This window comes from Nerophis lumbriciformis, linkage group LG10, assembly GCF_033978685.3.
Source record: "Nerophis lumbriciformis linkage group LG10, RoL_Nlum_v2.1, whole genome shotgun sequence".
Taxonomy (NCBI): Eukaryota; Metazoa; Chordata; class Actinopteri; order Syngnathiformes; family Syngnathidae; genus Nerophis; species Nerophis lumbriciformis.
In genome coordinates, this window is record NC_084557.2 from 17,174,553 (window position 1) to 17,198,074 (window position 23,522).

Sequence of the window (23,522 nt, forward strand, 5' to 3'; positions counted from 1 at the left end):
TCAATCGTCTCCATATTTCAAAGGCATCCCTGATACAAATTCTCGTTTTGCTCCTGGCTTTGTCATGAATAAGTTGAGAATCGTAATGAGGCCTTTTAGATTTACTAAGCTCTGACATGTTTAGTAACTACACCAGTGGCAGTAGCCAGACGAAGATGGTGGTGTGTAACTGGCAACTTGGATGTGACACACTCACAGCCTTTCTAATTGGTTAAACGGTAGAGGGCGGGACATCGAAATGAAAACAATAACAATATTTCGGGGCTGTAAATCTAATTTTGAAAATAGCATATCCCGGCTGAACTACTGTTATCAATTATAGAGGTATTCGAAAATAACATGATTTCTTAATGCCTTTTGACATATAATGACTTGACATGAAATGATTACTTATGGCAAAATAAATACTGCCTGATTGGCATGCCAAACAGGACAGGTTAAGAAGAATAAATGCATTTGAATTCCCCGCCTTATTTGTCAGCAAGCAGCTGCTACTATACACAGACAATTTGCAGTGTCACTACACAAAGCCAAACATGTCCTGCGTACCTGCAAGATGAATATTGAAACCGCCACCGTTAGCTGCGGCATCTGTTTTTCAACAAGCCGGAGGACCAAAAAAAGAACAAGGCAGCAGCCAAAGTGTTATTTGGTCTGAGTTACATTTTGGCTAAACACAGGAAATACCTCGCCAATGGAGAATTGTGTAAGAGGGCAGATTCAGAGATTATGAATGGAGTGAAAAGCAGCTGCGAGGGTGTTGTCGTGTTGTGCGGCTGCACAAAAAGGACTGATTAGCTGTCGGGAGGACCGTTGTCAGCACGCATTCAAACCGGGGATAGTTCTCAGAGATTTGTGGTCTGCAGCGAAGAGTTTGCTGCAGAGGTCAAAGGCAGTTATGAGAATATTGATATCAAAGCCCAGACACAGGCTTGACACTTTTCTGCTGTGTGAGATCACACATGGCCATTTGTACCGTACTAGGCTTGGGCACTATTCCCCCTACTTCTCCTGACCCCCATGGCTTGCGCTTACATTAGTTCCAGACTGCAACTTTGACCTTAATTTGACTTCTTCCGTTTATTTATGTCGTGGAAAGTGGCAGCTGTCATTAATTACTTGTAAGAGGAGCGATTGCTTAGTTTCCAAGTGTGGACCTCAATCAATCAATCAATCAATCAATCAATCAAAGTTTATTTATATAGCCCTAAATCACGAGTGTCCCAAAGGGCTGCACAAGCCACAACAACATCCTCGGCTCAGATCCCACATCAGGACAAGGAAAATCTCAACCCAATGGGATGACAATGAGAAACCTTGGAGGGGACCGCAAATGTGGGGACGATCTACAAATCCCGTTTCCATATGAGTTGGGAAATTGTGTTAGATGTAAATATAAACGGAATACAATGATTTGCAAATCCTTTTCAACCCATATTCAATTGAATGCACTACAAAGACAAGATATTTGATGTTCAAACTCATAAACTTTTTTTTTTTTTTGCAAATAATAATTAACTTAGAATTTCATGGCTGCAACACGTGCCAAAGTAGTTGGGAAAGGGCATGTTCACCACTGTGTTACATGGCCTTTCCTTTTAACAACACTCAGTAAACGTTTGGGAACTGAGGAGACACATTTTTGAAGCTTCTCAGGTAGAATTATTTCCCATTCTTGCTTGATGTACAGCTTAAGTTGTTCAACAGTCCGGGGGTCTCCGTTGTGGTATTTTAGGCTTCATAATGCACCACACATTTTCAATGGGAGACAGGTCTGGACTACAGGCAGGCCAGTCAAGTACCCGCACTCTTTTACTATGAAGCCACGTTGATGTAACACGTGGCTTGGCATTGTCTTGCTGAAAAAAGCAGGGGCGTCCATGGTAACGTTGCTTGGATGGCAACATATGTTGCTCCAAAACCTGTATGTACCTTTCAGCATTAATGGCGCCTTCACAGATGTGTAAGTTACCCATGTCTTGGGCACTAATACACCCCCATACCATCACAGATGCTAGCTTTTACAGTTTGCGCCTATAACAATCCGAATGGTTCTTTTCCTCTTTGGTCCGGAGGACACGACGTCCACAGTTTCCAAAAACAACTTGAAATGTGGACTCGTCAGACTACAGAACACTTTTCCACTTTGTATCAGTCCATCTTAGATGAGCTCGGGCCCAGCGAAGCCGACGGCGTTTCTGGCTGTTGTTGATAAACGGCTTTTGCCTTGCATAGGAGAGTTTTAACTTGCACTTACAGATGTAGCGACCAACTGTAGTTACTGACAGTGGGTTTCCGAAGTGTTCCTGAGTCCATGTGGTGATATCCTTTACACACTGATGTCACTTGTTGATGCAGTACAGCCTGAAGGATCGAAGGTCACGGGCTTAGCTGCTTACGTGCAGTGATTTCTCCAGATTCTCTGAACCCTTTGATGATATTACAGACCGTAGATGGTGAAATCCCTAAATTCCTTGCAATAGCTGGTTGAGAAAAGTTTTTCTTAAACTGTTCAACAATTTGCTCACGCATTTGTTGACAAAGTGGTGACCCTCGCCCCATCCTTGTTTGTGTATGACTGAGCATTTCATGGAATCTACTTTTATACCCAATCATGGCACCCACCTGTTCCCAATTTGCCTGTTCACCTGTGGGATGTTTCAAATAAGTGTTTGATGAGCATTCCTCAACTTTATCAGTATTTATTGCCACCTTTCCCAACTTCTTTGTCACGTGTTGCTGGCATCAAATCCTAAAGTTAATGATTATTTGCAAAAAAAAAAAAATGTTTATCAGTTTGAACATCAAATATGTTGTCTTTGTAGCATATTCAACTGAATATGGGTGGAAAATGATTTCCAATCATTGTATTCTGTTTATATTTACATCTAACACAATGTCCCAACTCATATGGAAACAGGGTTTGTACTAAAGTTATTCATCAATCAATCAATCAATCAATCAATCAAAGATTATTTATTTAGCCCTTATTCACAAGTACCTTGTAGGGCTGCGTAAACCACAATGACATGTATTTAACATTGGCATCAAGTATTAAAACACGGGCAAACTTGATAGCGCGTGCAAAACTGACCTACTAAGCTGGTGCACCAAGGACTGAGTCTGTCAAATGAGCAAAATAGCGAGCACAATCAGCATGTTTGCACTCAAGTATATGCAGAATATATGCTGATTTTCACAGGGCCCACAATACTGGGAGGAGGAGATGCAGATGTAATCATTTCGCACTCACAATCTGATTTGTAAAATGTGTGCAAACTGGCAGAGTAACACACAAATGTCTGCACACATTGTGGCCAGAAGGATGGACAATGGAGAGATAATCTCCCCTGTGTATTAACATATTTGGCTTGTCAGAAATAAAGATAACAGCGAAATTGTCTCTGCAGCAATGCAAATTTTGAGCTGCTGGATGACTTAAGGCAAACGTACGATCAGGTTTTATCCGGCCCGCGTGATGAGTTTGCCAAGTATAAAAATGAGTTGCTTTTTTTTTTTTTTTTTTTTGAATGAAAGAAACTGCTGTTCTAAATGTGTCCACTGGATGTCACAATAGCAATTCTGTTAGGCAAGCAAACGGTTTATACCGGGGCCAAGCAAGAGGTACACAGTAAAGGGTGACTGTGGCTCCTCCTCGATCCACATGAAACTTAAAACCTGCCGTTTTATGTCTTCTGCTTCGAACACATCGTCGTTTGGCACCCTCGTTGCCCCCAAAAGGTCTCGGTCAAACACGAGAAAAGTGAACTTAACTCTTTTGAATAGTTTTTACCGCCATTTCTTATGGTTTGAGTTAGCTCTGGATTGATACGTGGACATGACAAAGGAGGTATTTGATACCTAGAAGAGTTTACATGTTGTGTTTTTGTTCAATCCCAGAAAGACTGTGACTTCAAGTTTAATCCTGGCTTTGTAGACACACTGAGACTAAGTCTAAGCTCATTGTGTTTTTGAAACTGCACCAATTTTCTCAGCATTTTCAACAAATTTTAAGTGTTTTGTCCAGAGGATTATTTGTGATTTGTATGTTTTCAGAATGTGCTTGTTCTATTTTTGGCTAAAGTAAAACAGGGAAAACAACCTGAAGTTGCCTTTATTTTTAAGTTATCATGCCATGATTTTACCATTTCAGCCCACTTGGGGATAGATTTTCTTCCATGCGGCCCCTGAGCTAAAATGAGTTTGACACCCCTGATTTAAGGGCTAATTTGGAGCCAACAGACACCAAAAAGAGCCAATATACAATATCTCTTATAGAAAAACTTTTCACAAAACTGCATTTTCTTGCGTTTGGATCACACTATCGCACCTTTGCAGTTAGTGTCAGTGTCTCCCAGACTACATTTTCTGGTGTGCTTTTCCCAAACAACTAGGGATCAAATCTCACGGTACCATATTATCCCCATCTGAGAAGCAGTGTCCTCCACAGTGGACATCAGTCTGGAAAATGCTGTTTTTCAGAAAACTAACAATTTTACTTTTAATAATGTAAGCGATTGAAGATACTGGTAGATGGATGGATGGATAATGTAAATAAATATAACTCATAAACTGATGTTTGGATTTGCTGACAATCATGGATGGATTGAGGATTTATCAAGTCGTTTTTTAGTTTGCTCATATTTCCCGCATTGAACTTGTTTTTTTTTTTGTTTGTTTTTTGGTGATTACGTCCGTGCTGTGCGACGTGACCAGTTGGCTTTGTGTCGCCTTGGAAACGCTCGGGACGAAAGTATGATTTTGCAGAATGCAGACTTTCTTACCTCTGCCAAAGAGGTTATGTTTTCACCAGGTTTTGTTTGTCTGTTTTTGAGCAACATAACTCAAAGAGTTATGGATAGATTTTGATGACATTTTTCAGGAATTGTCCAAAAAACTATCCCTTTTATCGACTACGAAACACACTTTACTTCCTGCTTACGGCGTTCTATGCCCCCACCTGCACAGAGGGTTCTGGGAGATATAGTTTGTATTGAGAAAAGGCTAAAGCGCTGGAAAAATCCACACACCAAGTTTTTGTTTGATACTTTCAGGCGTCACGGTATTATTGTGAAGACTTTCACTGCAAAAACTGAAATCTAAGTAAGATTAAATATCTCAAATAAGGGTGATATTTGCTTATTTTCTGTCTGATAAGATAATTCTTCTCACTAAGCAGATTTTATGTTAGAGTGTTTTACTTGTTTTAAGTGTTTTGGTCCTAAATTATCTTATTTTATGACCTATATTGAGAAAAACATGCTTGAAACTAGAATATCAACTGTTGCAAAGCTGTGTCATCAACACTCACAAGTATAAAACTGCTTTTTCAAAATAATTATTTCTTATTTCAAGCATGAAAAAAAAAATCATGATTTTTACACAATTGTGTCTCATAATTACCGTATTCGGACTATAATTCACAGTTTTTTTCCATAGTTTGGCCGGGCTCCAGTGCGACATATATTTGTTATTTTCCTTTTTTATTATGCATTTTCGGCGGGTGCGACTTATACTCCGGTGCGACTTATACTCCGAAAAATACGGTAAAACAGATGACAGCCAAATGGACTTTGCTGTTTTATTTTCAATGAAAAAATAGAAAATATGCACTCGTATAGTAGTACAGTTGGCACAGTACAGTAAACTGACAGTTAATATTTAAACATTTAACATGTGACATTTCTAACAATTTTTAACAGAAATAGTTCATGCACATTCAGATAAATTCCTCAAAATTACAAGAAAAAATTTTTGGGCCGGGCTGTATATATGCACACTAATGACTGAAAGAGCACGCACTTGGCGCGATGATGTCATGTTATCGATGGAAAAATGCATTTTTAGAACTTATGATTTGCCTGAGCGGCTAGGAGACCCCGAGAGTAACAAGCGGTTGCCTTTCCATTAAGAACAATAAATTAGTTTTTAGTATAAGTTTGCTGGTTTCAAGAAATGTAATGCCGAGCGCATATCATTATGTCAAGATAATGGCACTAGCATTTACTTAATTTAAGAATTTTTTTCAACATATTGAGCAAAAAGGTCTAATTTTTTTTCTACCAAAAAAAGTGCACTTGTTATTATTGAGAATATACTTATTTTAAGGTATTTTTGGGTTCATTGAGGTTAGCTAATTTTACTTGTTTTGGAAAGTCTTGACAAGCCGAATTTTCTTGCTCTATTGGCAGATAATTTTGCTTAGTTCAAATAAAATACCCCACATTTTTGTATTTTTTTTTTCTTGTTTTTAAACACTGACTTTTTGCAGTGCATACACTGCAAAAACTGAAATCTAAGTAGGATTAAATATCTCAAATAAGGGTGATATTTGCTTATTTTCTGTCTGATAAGATAATTCTTCTCACTAAGCAGATTTTATGTTAGAGTGTTTTACTTGTTTTAAGTGTTTTGGTCCTAAATTATCTCAGTAAGATATTACATCTTGTTGCTGAGATTTTATGACCTATATTGAGTAAAACATGCTTGAAACTAGAATATCAACTGTTGCAAAGCTGTGTCATCAACACTCACAAGTATAAAACTGCTTTTTCGAAATAATAATTTCTTATTTCAAGCATGAAAAAAAAAAATCATGATTTTTACACAATTGTCTCATAATTAAAACAGATGACAGCCAAATGGACTTTGCTGTTTTATTTTCAATGAAAAAATAGAAAATACGCACTCGTATAGTAGTACAGTTGGCACAGTACAGTAAACTGACAGTTAATATTTAAACATTTAACATGTGACATTTCTAACAATTTTTAACAGAAATAGTTCATGCACATTCAGATAAATTCCTCAAAATTACAATAAAAAAATTTTGGGCCGGGGGCCGGGCTGTATATATGCACACTAATGACTGAAAGAGCACGCACTTGGCGCGATGATGTCATGTTATCCATGGAAAAATGCATTTTTTAGAACATATGATTTGCCTGAGCGGCTAGGAGACCCCGAGAGTAACAAGCGGTTGCCTTTCTATTAAGAACAATAAATTAGTTTTTAGTATAAGTTTGCTGGTTTCAAGAAATGTAATGCCGAGCGCATATCATTATGTCAAGATAATGGCACTAGCATTTACTTAATTTAAGAATATTTTTCAACATATTGAGCAAAAAGGTCTCATTTTTTTTTCTACCAAGAAAAGTGCACTTGTTATTAGTGAGAATATACTTATTTTAAGGTATTTTTGAAAATAAAATAAGGGTGATATTTGCTTATTTTCTGTCTGATAAGATAATTCTTCTCACTAAGCAGATTTTATGTTAGAGTGTTTTACTTGTTTTAAGTGTTTTGGTCCTAAATTATCTCAGTAAGATATTACAGCTTGTTGCTGAGACTTTATGACCTATATTGAGTAAAACATGCTTGGAACTAGAATATCAACTGTTGCAAAGCTGTGTCATCAACACTCACAAGTATAAAACTACTTTTTCCAAATAATAATTTCTTATTTCAAGCATGAAAAAAAAAAAATCATGATTTTTACATAGTGTCTCATAATTAAAACAGATGACAGCCAAATGGACTTTGCTGTTTTATTTTCAATGAAAAAATAGAAAATACGTACTCGTATAGTAGTACAGTTGGCACAGTACAGTAAACTGACAGTTAATATTTAAACATTTAACATGTGACATTTCTAACAATTTTTAACAGAAATAGTTCATGCACATTCAGATAAATTCCTCAAAATTACAAGAAAAAATTTTTGGGCCGGGGGCCGGGCTGTATATATGCGCACTAATGACTGAAAGAGCACGCACTTGGCGCAATGATGTCATGTTATCGATGGAAAAATGCATTTTTAGAACTTATGATTTGCCTGAGCGGTTAGGAGACCCCGAGAGTAGCAAGCGGTTGCCTTGTTGCCTTTCCATTAAGAACAATAAATTAGTTTTTAGTATAAGTGTGCTGGTTTCAAGAAATGTAATGCCGAGCGCATATCATTATGTCAAGATAATGGCACTAGCATTTACTTAATTTAAGAATATTTTTCAACATATTGAGCAAAAAGGTCTCTCTTTTCTTTTCTACCAAGAAAAGTGCACTTGTTATTAATGAGAATATACTTATTTTAAGGTATTTTTGGGTTCATTGAGGTTAGCTAATTTTACTTGTTTTGGAAAGTCTTGACAAGCCGAAGTTTCTTGTTCTATTGGCAGATAATTTTGCTTAGTTCAAATAAAATACCCCTAATTTTTGTATTTTTTGTTCTTGTTTTTGAACACTGACTTTTTGCAGTGTTGAAACCGAAATCTACAATACTGTAACAGCCCTTCAAACAACTCTTCTTCTTGACTCCTATGACCCTACCACTCGGGAAAAACATCTCGATTATGTGGCAAACATTCGAATGTCAAACGTCACAAATAGAGCTTTGTAGTAACTCGCTATATTTACTTTGATTGATTGAAACTTTTATTAGTAGATTGCACAGTTCAGTACAAATTCCGTACAATTGACCAGTAAATGGTAACACCCGAATACGTTTTTCAACTTGTTTAAGTCGGGGTCCACGTAAACCAATTCATGGTACTCTGTCGTAACTTTTCGGACGAATTGTACTTGTCACTAGTTTTAATGCAACCTACTTTTTATTTTTACTGCGGCAAGCTTGGAATTACATCACAAACTGGATTATGTCTTGGAGAAGCTTTCTGAGGCTTAGATCAATTTGAGAGACAGAACAAACAATTAACATAAGACAAACCATTGGAATCTGTCTGCTCGCCTGAAACAACAACAGCCCTTATCTATAATTCGACTCCCTGTGCAAATGGCCGTGCATAAACATCCCAGTGAGTCCAGCACAGTGTTAACCGCTCTGTACCCTCCCCTCTCCTTCACAAACACCTGGGAAGTTAAACTTTATTGTGCGGAGCGACTCCAGGCCTATAGACATAACACACAGACTCATTGACTGCCACACACAGATATGCACACATTCCCCCAGCTCCACCCCACGCCTTTGCTACTGCTTAACTCCAGTGTGAAGGTGGATGGAGCAGTCACTACCCTCTCTGAGTAGTGGTTGAAAGTGTAATTTTGTTGTACTTTAAAAGTGCAATGACAATAAAGGTCCCTCCATACGTCAGTGTTTTTGTAAGGAAGAAACACAACTTTTATTCATTTACATCGCCTTTCATTCTGTCATCTATTTACACCATATTGCCAAAAGTATTTGGCCACCTGCCTTGACTCACATATGAACTTGAAGTGCCATCCCATTCCTAACCCATAGGGTTCAATATGATGTCGGTCCATCTTTTGCAGCTATTCCAGCTTTAACTCTTCTGGGAAGGCAGTCCACAAGGTTGCAGAGTGTGTTTATAGGCGTTTTTGACCATTCTTCCAAAAGCGCATTGGTGAGATCACACACTGATGCTGGTCGAGAAGGCCTAGCTCTCAGTCTCTGTTCTAATTCATCCCAAAGGTGTTCTATCAGGTTCAGGTCAGGACTCTGTGCAGGCCAGTCAAGTTCATCCACACCAGACTCTGTCATCCATGTTTTTATGGACCTTGCTTTGTGCACTAGTGTCATGTTGGAAGAGGAAGTGGAATTGTCCAACATGTTTTTGGTATCCTGGAGCATTCAAAGTTCCATTCACTGGAACCAAGGGGCCAAGCCCAACTCCTGAAAAACAACCCCACACCATAATTCCTCCTTCACCAAATTTCCCACTCGGCACAATGCAGTCCGAAATGTACCGTTCTCCTGGCAACCTTCAAACCCAGACTGGTCCATCAGATTGCCAGATGGAAAAGTGTGATTCATTCACTCCAGAGAACACGTCTCCACTGCTCTAGAGTCCAGTGGCGACGTGCTTTACACCACTGCATCCCACGCTTTGCATTGGACTTGGTGATGTATTACTTAGATAAGCTGCTCGGCCATGGAAACCCATTCTATGAAGCTCTCTGCCTACTGTACGTGGGCTAATTGGAGGGTCACTAGTGACGTTTGGCTCCATTTCACCAAACAAAAAGAAAAACTGGCAGCCACATGTCCGCAGTCCAACGACACACAGTAAACAGTCACATGACGTCAACGTTTCAAGGCAACGTTTCAAGAAAAAAAACTATTATATCTTTCAGATGAATTGTTCACATTTCAGCCTACTATAATTACACTTCCATCTAGATAAAACATGTGGCGGTACTGTAAGTTTTTTAGATGTGTTTTTTTCATGTTTTAGCTGCACATATGCTAAGCATCAGTCTAGGACTGGGCATCACATTGGATTTTATTTGTTGCAGACGATTTAAAAAATACAAAAAATCTATGTTTTTATACATTTTTGGGCCTCCAGGAGATTCCAGCCTCCCCCTTACTTCCTTAGCGGAGATTCACAGGCCTTACAAAACATTGCTAATGCTAACACAAACGATAGCGAGATGTTCCAAAGAAAGAAAATAATAGTGTTGTCTGCGGTTTAGATTTGCAGCAACATACGTGACCGCATGCTGCAAAGTTTGTTCCATTTCCAGCATGAGATACTCCCACCTCCAAAGACATGCACCTGGGGATAGGTTGATTGGCAACACTAAATTGGCCCTAGTGTGTGGATGTTGTCCGTCTATCTGTGTTGGCCCTGAGATGAGGTGGCGACTTGTCCAGGGTGTACGCCGCCTTCCAGCTGAGATAGGCTCCAGCACCCCCCCGCGACCCCGAAAGGGACAAGCAGTAGAAAATGGATGGATGGATATTGGCAGGAAATTAGCGTTTTTACAAGGCGAAGACGACCGTAACAACTAGAAAACTACAGCTTACTGTGGTGGCATCATTTACACAAGGTACCATACATGATAACAAAGACGCAAAGTGGGAAAAATGGTCACTAAAGCGATCGCTAAAGATGCCATGATAGTGAAAAAGCCTGTTTTTATCTACCCAATACAACTATTGAGTCCACACAATGCTACAGTTTTATTTGCACAAGTATATTCAGGACAGATGTAAGTAGAGATGTCCGATATTATCGGCCGATAAATGCGTTAAAATGTAATATCGGAAATTATCGGTATCGTTTTTTTTTATTATCGGTATCGTTTTTTTTTTGTTTTGTTTGTTTTCTGTTTTTTCTTTTATTAAATCAACATAAAACACACAAGATACACTTACAATTAGTGCACCAACCCAAAAAACCTTCCTCCCCCCATTCATTCATTCACTCATTCACACAAAAGGGTTGTTTCTTTCTGTTATTAATATTCTGGTTCCTACATTATATATCAATATACATCAATACAGTCTGCAAGGGATACAGTCCGTAAGCACACATGATTGTGCGTGCTGCTGGTCCACTAATAGTACTAACCTTTAACAGTTAATTTTACTCATTTTCATTAATTACTAGTTTCTATGTAACTGTTTTTATATTGTTTTACATTCTTTTTTTATTCAAGAAAATGTTTTTAATTTATTTATCTTATTTTATTTTATTAATTTAAAAAAAAAAAAGTACCTTATCTTCACCATACCTGGTTGTCCAAATTAGGCATAATAATGTGTTAATTCCACAACTGTATATATCGGTTGATGTCGGTATTCCACAACTGTATATATCGGTTGATGTCGGTATCGGTAGATATCGGTATCGGTAATTAAAGAGTTGGACAATATCGGAATATTGGATATCGGCAAAAAGCCATTATCGGACATCCCTAGATGTAAGTTTGTACTTTATTGATCTCGAAGTTGGAATTGATTTATTTGCATGCAATGCTATGCTACAATTTTGTTCAGAGAAGTATTAAAACGGAAGTTCTGCTTTCTATAGGAAACTATATTGGATAATTTATTAGATTAGGACAATGCACATTGATCCACATATTAGCAAACGCATCACAGTAAATATGCCAGAATTAGCTACAACAGCTAAAATGAATCTGATTCGTCTGTTAAATAAAACTTTTTTTTTTTTTTTTTTTTTTTTTTTTTTTTTTTTTTACAAAGTCCAATAATCTGTTCAAAAATAACCCACTTTACAAAAACATATTTTTTCAAAGAGAAAGATGCAGTTTATGCAGTGTCTGTTACGGTACATTCCGCCTCTCACTCTGCTGACGCCCACGGGCATTCCTCGCCTGCAGCACGCACTCAACAATCAACACACCTGACGCTGATGAGACCTTCCCTGCCGTCTTAAGCCAGCGTATCCTGCGTTCCAGTGCCAGAACGTAGCTACTTGTACCAGTACAGTAATCCTTACACCTCTCTAGCTTCCTTGCTCATGTGTGTCCTCGCTCTTTGTGTTTCCCCTCCGTTGTGCTCATTGAATCTTGTCCTGTGTCGTCATCCAGCAGCCCTTCGTCATCCCCTGGTTTCGAGCTGTGTGTCTCGTCTCCCTGGATCCCCTCTGGACTCCCTGCTGCCTTCCTGGACCTCGACCTCACGACGCCTCGCTCTAGCCCCTGGAACTCTGAGCCTGCCTTTCCCTTTCTGGACTTCCTCACCGATCTCAACGCGCACCTTCAACACCACCCGGTAACACTCCACATATAATCGCTACACATAGTCACACCGTATCCGTTTGGATTAGTCACACACTTTTTATATATTTTAATAAACACGCTGCAAGCTAACGACGTCCCTGCCTCCTTGCCGTCTCCTTCTCCCACTGTATCGTTACAGTGTCATTTCAAACTTCTATTTTTCGATCAAATAAAAGCAACATGTGTTTTTGAAATATTCCTCTCATTTGTATTCATCGGTTTCTTTAAAAAGTAGGAAAATAATCGTAAATCAAATTTTTTTGTGAAAAAAATCGTAGATTTTATTTTCAGGCCATATCGCTCAGGCCGACATTAGCCCGGTTATAACGTAAGTAACTGGTATATGTGCACCTTTTCGTAGTACATGCTGTAGTAGTGTCTCTTACACACAAACACACAAACGTCAACTTCTATATCATTGAAAAATAGCTACGAAATAAATCACAAGTTACTCAGTAGATTTTGCTTGCTTGTTGTTACTTTTTCTTACTTTTTACAGCTACTTGAGTCACATTACTCTAAAATAACGACACTCTTACTTGAGTACAATCTTTTGGCTACACTCCCCACTTCTGGTCGCAGAGAAAAAGTAGGCTCTATTGTCCAGATCACGCAATGCGAGTAGATAGCCCGCAACACGCCTACTAACACTGCCTGCATTTTTGTTTTTTGCTTGTTATTTGGACTCTCAGTAGATCCTATGCCCTAGTACAGACGGAAGCAGAAGCAGATTTGTATGTGATAATATATCATATTGTAGGTGTTTACTACACTTTGTATTCATATTTTGGTGTTTGTTACATTTTGTGTTGTTTTTTGCTTGATTGTAAAAGATAGGTTTGAGAAGTAAAAGAGGAGCGATATTTATATGTTGTTGATATTCAGTGTTTTATTGTTCATAGTTAATATTGTAAATCCCACGTTCTTTATTTTCATGTTTATTTATTAATTTGGTTACTTTTATTTATTTACAGACAGACATAATTTTGTATTACATTATTGTTTCTTTGGTTAATATCAGAGTCCGTTTTGCAAAAAGGTCATCCCTAGAAGCGCACAGCTTATGGACAGGGACCCACAGTTAAAATATACATCATTATATAATATACAAAAGACAGTATAATACAATACATTTCAATATCTACCCACAAAATACCCATTTACAATTTCATTTATAAATAAGAAGGAATCTTTAGAATCCACCAAATCGGTCTCAATATCCTATTATTCAAATTTGATTAAAAGGTTGCATCTTGAAGATATGCGATAATCACATCAGACATACAGAGGTCAAGACCAAAATTATGCGACTAATGTGAAATCCTCAACTATAAGGGGTGTGCTAAATGTACTAAGCATAACGTCGCAATAAATTTAGCTTAAAACGCTTTTTAAAAATGTTTAAAAAACGTGATTTTTTTGTAGAGCTATCAATCTCATTCCAGATCATCGGACCTTTACAGGCTATACTAAAGCTTGCACACTTTAGATGACAATTTTTCCCTCTTAATAAAGGTTTACTTCTAGGGTTACATTTTGGGTGTCCCATTCAGTAAAAAACTGTAAAATCCCATTCCGTTTTTTTTTGAGGTGGTCTAGTCATAACGTTTTTAGAACTCTATCGGACATTGTGACTTTTGGTATTAGTGTTCCTGGAAAAAAAGGGACCCAAACATACATACTGTACAGCAGATTTTTACAGCTATACACTACAAAAAGTCAGTGTTCAAAAACAAGAAAAAAAAATACAAAAATTAGGGGTATTTTATTTGAACTAAGCAAAATTATCTGCCAATAGAACAAGATTTGGCTTGTCAAAACATTCCAAAACAAGTCAAATTAGCTAACCTCAATGAACCCAAAAAATACCTGAAAATAAGTATATTCAACTGTACTACTATATGAGTACGTGTTTTCTATTGTTTCATTGAAAATAAAACAGCAAAGTCCATTTGGCTGTCATCTGTTTTAATATGACACACAATTGTGTCAAAGTCATGATTTTTTTTTTTCATGCTTAAAATAAGAAATGATTACTTTAAAAAAGTAGTTTTATACTTGTGAGTGTTGATGACACAGTCTTGCAACAGTTGATTTTCTAGTTTCAAGCACGTTTTACTCAATATAGGTCATATAATCTCAGCAACAAGCTGTCATATCTTACTGAGATCATTTAGGACCGAAACCCTTAAAACAAGTAAAACACTAACATAAAATCTGTTTAGTGAGAAGAATTATCTTATCAGACAGAAAATGAGCAAATATCACCCTTATTTGAGATATTTAATCTTACTTAGATTTCAGTTTTTGCAGTGTATGCACTGCAAAAAGTCAGTGTTCAAAAACAAGAATTTTTTTTTACAAAAATTAGGGGTATTTTATTTGAACTAAGCAAAATGATCTGCCAATAGAACAAGAAAATTCAGCTTGTCAAGACTTTCCAAAACAAGTAAAATTAAAGCTGCAAGCAGCAATGGACGGGACCAACTTTGAGGGCTCATAAAATCCAAACCGGAGCAGTAATTAAAACTCTTTCATCAACTTTTAATCAGAAGGGTTCAATCTCTCTCCTGTGCTAATTTGAAGCCGACACGACAAACGCGCTCAGAGGAGATAATGTTTGAAAAAAGGTGACTGTTTTTACTCAACTTTTGTTTTGAAGGGGGAATTGCAAACTTCCTGAGGGTTGTTAGTGTATGAAATATAGGTCTAAGTGAGACCTACATAGAGGGTTTTTTTTTCATGTCTCTACGACATTCCTACTGGGAGTTACAGGCAGTTGTGTCTGTGTTTTCTTCCTAGGGGGTGCTAAAGCGCAATTTTGAGTTTTGGGGTTTGGTTTTTTGATTAGATGGCAATTTTTACCAGTCCTGATGAGTGTGTCCAATTTGGTGAGTTTTGAAGCATGTTAAGGGGGTCAAATTACAGCTCAAAGAGGCGGCGGTATAATAATAAAACGCTAGAAATTCAATAGGGTCCCAAAAATACCTTAAAATAAGTATATTCTCACTAATAACAAGTGCACTTTTCTTGGTAGAAAAAAAAAGAGAGATCTTTTTGCTCAATATGTTGAAAAATATTCTTAAATTAAGTAAATGCTAGTGCCATTATCTTGACATAATGATATGCGCTCGGCATTACATTTCTTGAAACCAGCAAACTTATACTAAAAACTAATTTATTGTTCTTAATGGAAAGGCAACAAGGCAACCGCTTGTTACTCTCGAGGTCTCCTAGCCGCTCAGGCAAATCATATGGTCTAAAAATGCATTTTTCCATCGATATCATGACATCATCGCGCCAAGTGCGTGCTCTTTCAGTCAATTAGTGTGCATATATACAGCCCGGCCCCCTGTCTAATTTTTTTTTATTGTAATTTTGAAGAATTTATCTGAATGTGCATGAATGTTCAAAATTGTTAGAAATGTCACATGTTAAATGTTTAAATATTAACTGTCAGTTTACTGTACTGTGCCAACTGTACTACTATATGAGTACGTACTTTATATTGTTTCATTGAAAATAAAACAGCAAAGTCCATTTGGCTGTCATCTCTTTTAATTATGATACACAATTGTGTCAAAGTCATGATTTTTTTTTTCATGCTTGAAATAAGAAATTATTACTTTAAAAAAGTAGTTTTATACTTGTGAGTGTTGATGACACAGCTTTGCATCAGTTAATATTCTAGTTTCAAGCATGTTTTGTTTTACTCAATATAGGTCATCAAATCTCAGCAACAAGCTGTAATTTCTTACTGAGATAATTTAGGCCCAAAACCCTTAAAACAAGTAAAACACTCTAACATAAAATCTGCTTAGTGAGAAGAATTATCTTATCAGACAGAAAATAAGCAAACATCACCCTTATTTGAGATATTTAATCTTACTTAGATTTCAGTTTTTGCAGTGTATGTGTACATATAATTTATACACATACACATTGGCCCCCCCAGACACATTTTTTTCTCTCAATGTGGCCCCCCGAGTCAAAATATTTTCCCAGCTCAGCCCTAGTGTAGTTGTTTCAATGAAATATGAATCTAACTACAGTGCTATCAGCCATCACACTGAACTTAATGGTTCTTTATCTTCCTAAGAACCAGTGTCCTCAGCAGAGTGCATCTGTTTTCAGTCTATTTCTTACACATCTCAAGGAAAAAAAAGTAGCCCTGTTATGCAACACACAAAAGCCAACTGCAGAGGAAGCTGGCTCAGGAGGATATTCATGCACATTTCTCTTTTTTTTTTTTAAAAGACTTCTATTTCCGGAGTATCAAACAGACAGGCTGGAACGTGAAAGTAAATGTTGGCTTTGAAAAGAAACAATATTTGTACTATGATAGTGTTTATTAGAAAAGTGTGACCAAGATGGCATTTATGTTTGTTTACTGAAGTGGGATAGAAAAGTCTGTCATAATGACTTCTGATCCCCGCTCATCCTCACAATGACTTTTTCTGTTCTAACTCCAAACTTCAGACTGAACATCCACTATATTGCCAAAAGTATTTGGCCACCTGCCTTGACTCACATATGAACTTGAAGTGTCATTCCATTCCTAACCCATAGGGTTCAATATGATGTGGGTCCACCTTTTGCAGCTATTGCAGCGTCAACTCTTCTGGGAAGGCTGTCCACAAGGTTGCGGAGTGTGTTTATAGGAATTTTCGACCAATTTTCCAAAAGTGCATTGGTGAGTTCACACGCTGATGTTGGTCGGGAAGGCCTGGCTCTCAGTCTCCGTTCTAATTCATCCCAAAATTGTTCTATCGGGTTCAGGTCAGGACTCTGTGCAGGCCAGTCAAGTTCATCCACACCAGACTCTGTCATCCATGTCTTTATGGACCTTGCTTTGTGCACTGGTGCACCTTCATGTTGGAAGAGGAAGGGGCCCGCTCCAAACTGTTCCCACAAGGTTGGGAGCATGGAATTGTCCGAAATGTTTTGGTATCCTGGAGCATTCAAAGTTCCTTTCACTGGAACTAAGAGGCCAAGCCCAACTCCTGAAAAACAACCCCACACCATAATTCCTCCTCCACCAAATTTCACACTCGGCACAACGCAGTCCGAAATGTACCGTTCTCCTGGCAACCTCCAAACCCAGACTGGTCCATCAGATTGCCAGATGGAAAAGCGTGATTCATCACTCCAGAGAAGGCGTCTCCACTGCTCTAGAGTCCAGTGGCGACGTGCTTTACACCACTGCATCCCACGCTTTGCATTGGACTTGGTGATGTATGGCTTAGATGCAGTTGCTCGGCCATGGAAACCCATTCCATGAAGCTCTCTGCGTACTGTACGTGGGCTAATTAAAAAGTCACATGAAGTTTGGAGCTCTGTAGCAACTGACTGTGCAGAAAGTCGGCGACCTCTTTGCACTATGCGCTTCAGGATCCGCTGACCCCTCTCTGTCAGTTTACGTGGCCTACCACTTGGTGGCTGAGTTGCTGTTGTTCCCAAACGCTTCCATTTTCTTATAATAAAGCAGACAGTTGACTTTGGAATATTTAGGAGCGAGGAAATTTCACGACTGGATTTGTTGCACAGGTGGCATCCTATGACAGTTCCACGCTGGAAATCACTGAGAGCGGTCCATTCTTTCACAAATATTTGTAGAAACAGTCTCCATGCCTAAGTGCTTGATTTTATACACCTGTGGTCGGGCCAAGTGATTAGAACACCTGATTCTGATCATTAGAATGGGTTGCCAAATACTTTTGCCAATATAGTGTACTCTTATCTCGTTCAAATACCTGAGTGTACTTATTATAAAGGGGAGATGCAAGTTTTTTTTACACATTGTGTACACTGTTGATGTGTTTCAATGCCCAGTAGGGCTTAAATGTGTTTCTGTATAGTATTTCTCCAGCAATGGTCATGTGGGGACATACATGATGGTATTTTGAGAGGTAGTCATTGAAGTCGGACATCAGTGAAGGCCTAGGTGGGAAACGCATGGCCCGCCACTGGTTAATATGCGTGACTGTCAGCGTGAAGCTTGGTACTCAATTTGTTTGTTTGCTTTATTTTGTATTTTGCCTTATTTCCGTATTAGGTTCCTATCCTGTGCTCTTTTTTTTTGGTTTACCGTATTTTTCGGAGTATAAGTCGCTCCGGAGTATAAGTCGCACCGGCCGAAAATGCATAATAAAGAAGGAAAAAAACATATATAAGTCGCACTGGAGTATAAGTCGCATTTCTTGGGGGAAATTTATTTGATAAAAGCCAACACCAAGAACAGACATTTGAAAGGCAATTTAAAATAAATAAAGAATAGTGAACAACAGGCTGAATAAGTGTACGTTATATGAGGCATAAATAACCAACTGAGAACGTGCCTGGTATGTTAACGTAACATATTATGGTAAGAGTCATTCAAATAACTATAACATATAGAACATGCTATACGTTTACCAAACAATCTGTCACTCCTAATCGCTAAATCCCATGAAATCTTATACGTCTAGTCTCTTACGTAAATGAGCTAAATAATATTATTTGATATTTTACGGTAATGTGTTAATAATTTCACACATAAGTCGCTCCTGAGTATAAGTCGCACCCCCGGCCAAACTATGAAAAAAAACTGCGACTTATAGTCCGAAAAATACGGTGCTTCACCCCTCTCTTCTGACCTGAACGCTGTCTCCCTCACCTGTCCCTGATTGGCAATCTGGGCTCACCTGTTCCAGGTTGCCAATCAGGCTTCTTTATTTGCCAGCCTGCCCAGCACACAGGGCTGGATCACTGTTTCCTGTTTAGCTTCTGTTGCATGTTCCCTTGAGCACGTCACTGTTGCTACCTTGTTTTTTTGTACTTCAAGTTATGTTCACCATGTTCTGCATCTCGGGGTTCAAGACCGACAGAACCGAACAGTGCGGATTTAAAATGAAGGACGTGCATGAGGCTGCAGCACCAAATCTTGAACAGTAAGACAAATATGGTGAGTACTCTTTTACATTACATCAGTGGTTCCCAAACGTTATCCTAGCACATAAAAAGCTTTGGACGCTGACCTATCGCAGTGATTCTCAAACTGTGACATCACCAGTAGCACGTGGGCTCCATCTAGTGGTATGCCAAATAATCACTTCATTAATTCTTCAAACACAGTGTTACTGTTCAAACTTTGTATAATGCTACAGTGGCCAACAATATTAAACATACTTGTTAAATAAGACATCTGCCTTGTTTTAATGAATATTTAGGCCTACTAGGCTACTGTATTTTAATGTTGATCATTATGACGGTACTTGGAGAGCCAAGTGTTTTCTGAGGTGGTATTTGGGAACCATGATCAATAGCATACCCGGTTTAGTACGCTGTGGTTGTCGACAGCAGTGTTTTTCAACCTTTTTTGAGCCAAGGCACATTTTTTGCGTTGAAAAAATGCGGAGGCACACCACCAGCAGAAATCATTTAAAAAACGAAACTCAGTTGACAGTAAAAAGTCGTCGTCGCAATTGTTGGATATGACTTTAAAGCATAACCAAGCATGCATCTCTATAGCTCTTGTCTCAGAGTAGGTGTACTGTCACCACCTGTCACATCACATCGTGACTTATTTGGACTTTTTTGCTGTTTTCCTGTGTGTAGTGTTTTACTTCTTGTCTTGCGCTCCTATTTTGGTGGCTTTTTCTCTTGTTTTGGTATTTTCCTGTAGCGGTTGCATGTCTTCCTTTGAGTGATATTTCCCGCATCTACTTTGTTTTAGCAATCAAGAATATTTCAGTTGTTTTTAGCCTTCTTTGGGGGGGACATTGTCGATTCTCATGTCATGTTCGGATGTACATTGTCTTTGCTCCACAGTAAGTCTTTGCTGTCGTCCAGCATTATGTTTTTAATTTGTAGCCAATTAAGTTTTAATTTTTTTTCTGCATAGCCTTCTCTAAGCTTTAATGCCTTTTCTTAGGGGCACTCACCTTTTGGTTATTTTTGGTTTAAGCATTAGACACCTTTTTTACCTGCACGCTGCCTCCCGCTGTTTCCAACATCTACAAAGCAATTAGCCACCTGCTGCCACCTACTGATAAGGAAGAGTATTACACGGTTACTCTGCTGAGCTTTAGACAGCACAGACACTCAACAACAACACATCATTTGCAGACTATAATTACTGGTTTGCAAATTATACTTTTAACCCAAATAGGTGAAATTAGATAATCTCCCACGGCACACCAGACTGTATCCCACGGCACACTAGTGTGCCACGGCACAGTGGTTGAAAAACACTGGTCTACCGGCACTCAATAGTGGCTTTCTGATACAATGTCTTTCTTGGACTATGCAAGTGTTCTTACCGCTCTCAAGGTGGTTGGACTTGATGATTCTTTCCGAGTATTCTGATATGCTGGAACATTCAATCTGCAGGGTGGCGAGAAAGGAAGACAAGTTTTAGTTCAAGAGCTCACAATCGAAATACGATTTTGGTCGGATTCGGAGGTTCAGGATGCGCGAGGTTACATTCTCAAATGTTCACAGATAGAATTAAAAAAAAAAATCAACCACACATTTTGTTGCATCTCCTCTAAGACATTTTTAGAAGTGTAACCATCATACAAGAGGAGATCCATCAAAAGCTCAATGGTGTAAACACATGAAAAAAAAAACAATTTTCAGCGGACAAAAACTGATCAGCATCTTTCAACCGTCAAACCGACCACAATGCAGATATCCTTTTTAAATATTTCCATTTAAAACAATTGTTTTGCTCTATATTTTAATACATACATGAATTTAGTTGTGCAGATTTTGTATCATTACACAATTTTAAAAGTTGCCAATAAAGCATGGCCTTGCTGATGAATACCAGACATGGGGAAAACAAATGTACTTATTTATTAGTGAGTGGTGTGCACTTTGTTGTTTTCTTTGTCTTACTTTGGCGAAAAATAGAACAAACACATTCTGAAAATATTACAATAAAAATATAGGAAAAAAATACCGGCAGCGGTAAAGTTTAGATCCATGAAGGAAAGAAGAAACTGAATACATTTACATATGCATAATTTTTTTTTCTTTTGTATTATTTTCTTTAAATGAATTAAATAATGTTTATGACAACTTCTTTCCAAAACACTCACCAAAACATATATATATATATATATATATATATATATATATATATATATATATATATATATATATATATATATTATATTAGGGCTGCAAATCTTTGGGTGTCCCACGATTCGATTCAATATCGATTCTTGGGGTCACGATTCGATTCAAAATCGATTTTTTTTCGATTCAACGCGATTCTCGATTCAAAAACGATATTTTCCCGATTCGGAACGATTCTCTATTCATTCAATACATAGGATTTCAGCAGGATCTACCCAAGTCTGCTGACATGCAAGCAGAGTAGTAGATTTTTGTAAAAAGCTTTTGTAATTGTAAATGACCATTTTTTATCAACTGATTGCAACAATGTCAGTTTGTTTTAACTATTAAATGAACCAAAAATATGACTTATTTTATCTTTGTGAAAATATTGGACACAGTGTGTTGTCAAGCTTATGAGATACGATGCAAGTGTAAGCCACTGTGACACTATTGTTCTTTTTTATTATTATTCATAAATGTCTAATGATAATGTCAATGAGGGATTTTTAACCACTGCTATGTTCTGTGTCGTGTTTGTGTCTCCTCTCAATTGCTCTGTTTGTTGCAGTTCTGAGTGTTGCTGGGTCGGGTTTGGTTTTGAAATTGGATTGTATTGTTATGGTATTGCTGTGTATTGTTTTGTTGGATTGATTAATAAAAAAAAAAAAAAAATATATATATATATATATATATATATATATATATATATATATTAAAAAAAAATCACACAAAAAAAAATAGATTTAAAAAAAATGAGAATCGGTTCTGAATCGCAGAACGTGAGAATTGCGATTCGAATCGATTTTTTCCCACACCCATTATATATATATATATATATATATATATATATATATATATATATATATATATATATATTATATGTGTATGTATATATATATATTATATGTGTATGTATATTTATGTATGTATATGTGTATATATATGTATATATATATATGTATGTATGTATATATATATGTATATATGTATGTGTATATATATATGTATGTATATATATATGTATGTATGTATATACAGGTAAAAGCCAGTAAATTAGAATATTTTGAAAAACTTGATTTATTTCAGTAATTGTATTCAAAAGGTGTAACTTGTACATTATATTTATTCATTGCACACAGACTGATGCATTCAAATGTTTATTTCATTTAATTTTGATGATTTGAAGTGGCAACAAATGAAAATCCAAAATTCCGTGTGTCACAAAATTAGAATATTACTTAAGGCTAATACAAAAAAGGGATTTTTAGAAATGTTGGCCAACTGAAAAGTATGAAAATGAAAAATATGAGCATGTACAATACTCAATACTTGGTTGGAGCTCCTTTTGCCTCAATTACTGCGTTAATGCGGCGTGGCATGGAGTCGATGAGTTTCTGGCACTGCTCAGGTGTTATGAGAGCCCAGGTTGCTCTGATAGTGGCCTTCAACTCTTCTGCGTTTTTGGGTCTGGCATTCTGCATCTTCCTTTTCACAATACCCCACAGATTTTCTATGGGGCTAAGGTCAGGGGAGTTGGCGGGCCAATTTAGAACAGAAATACCATGGTCCGTAAACCAGGCACGGGTAGATTTTGCGCTGTGTGCAGGCGCCAAGTCCTGTTGGAACTTGAAATCTCCATCTCCATAGAGCAGGTCAGCAGCAGGAAGCATGAAGTGCTCTAAAACTTGCTGGTAGACGGCTGCGTTGACCCTGGATCTCAGGAAACAGAGTGAACCGACACCAGCAGATGACATGGCACCCCAAACCATCACTGATGGTGGAAACTTTACACTAGACTTCAGGCAACGTGGATCCTGTGCCTCTCCTGTCTTCCTCCAGACTCTGGGACCTCGATTTCCAAAGGAAAGGCAAAATTTGCATGGTTGGGTGATGGTTGAATGCAGAGAATA

General features: G+C 37.7%; 1 protein-coding gene and 1 long non-coding RNA gene across 4 annotated transcripts in view; one reads left to right on the plus strand and one right to left on the minus strand.

The window, feature by feature from the left end:
* The window catches only part of LOC140679049 (uncharacterized), a 43,695-nt gene extending 30,761 nt beyond the window's left edge, over positions 1–12,934 (plus strand). For 2 of the 3 annotated variants that reach the window (XR_012050633.1, XR_012050634.1), the window contains one exon: positions 12,106–12,934. This is a non-coding gene — a long non-coding RNA (uncharacterized lncRNA). The remainder of the gene's footprint in view (positions 1–12,105) is intronic. The other variant, XR_012050635.1, reaches the window with a different exon arrangement.
* Positions 1–23,522, minus strand: part of LOC133612592 (protein arginine N-methyltransferase 8) — an 84,223-nt gene that overhangs the window by 30,894 nt on the left and 29,807 nt on the right. Inside the window, exon 4 of the mRNA XM_061970157.1 lies at positions 20,808–20,871. Within this exon, the coding sequence (XP_061826141.1) occupies positions 20,808–20,871 (64 nt within the window). The remainder of the gene's footprint in view (positions 1–20,807; positions 20,872–23,522) is intronic.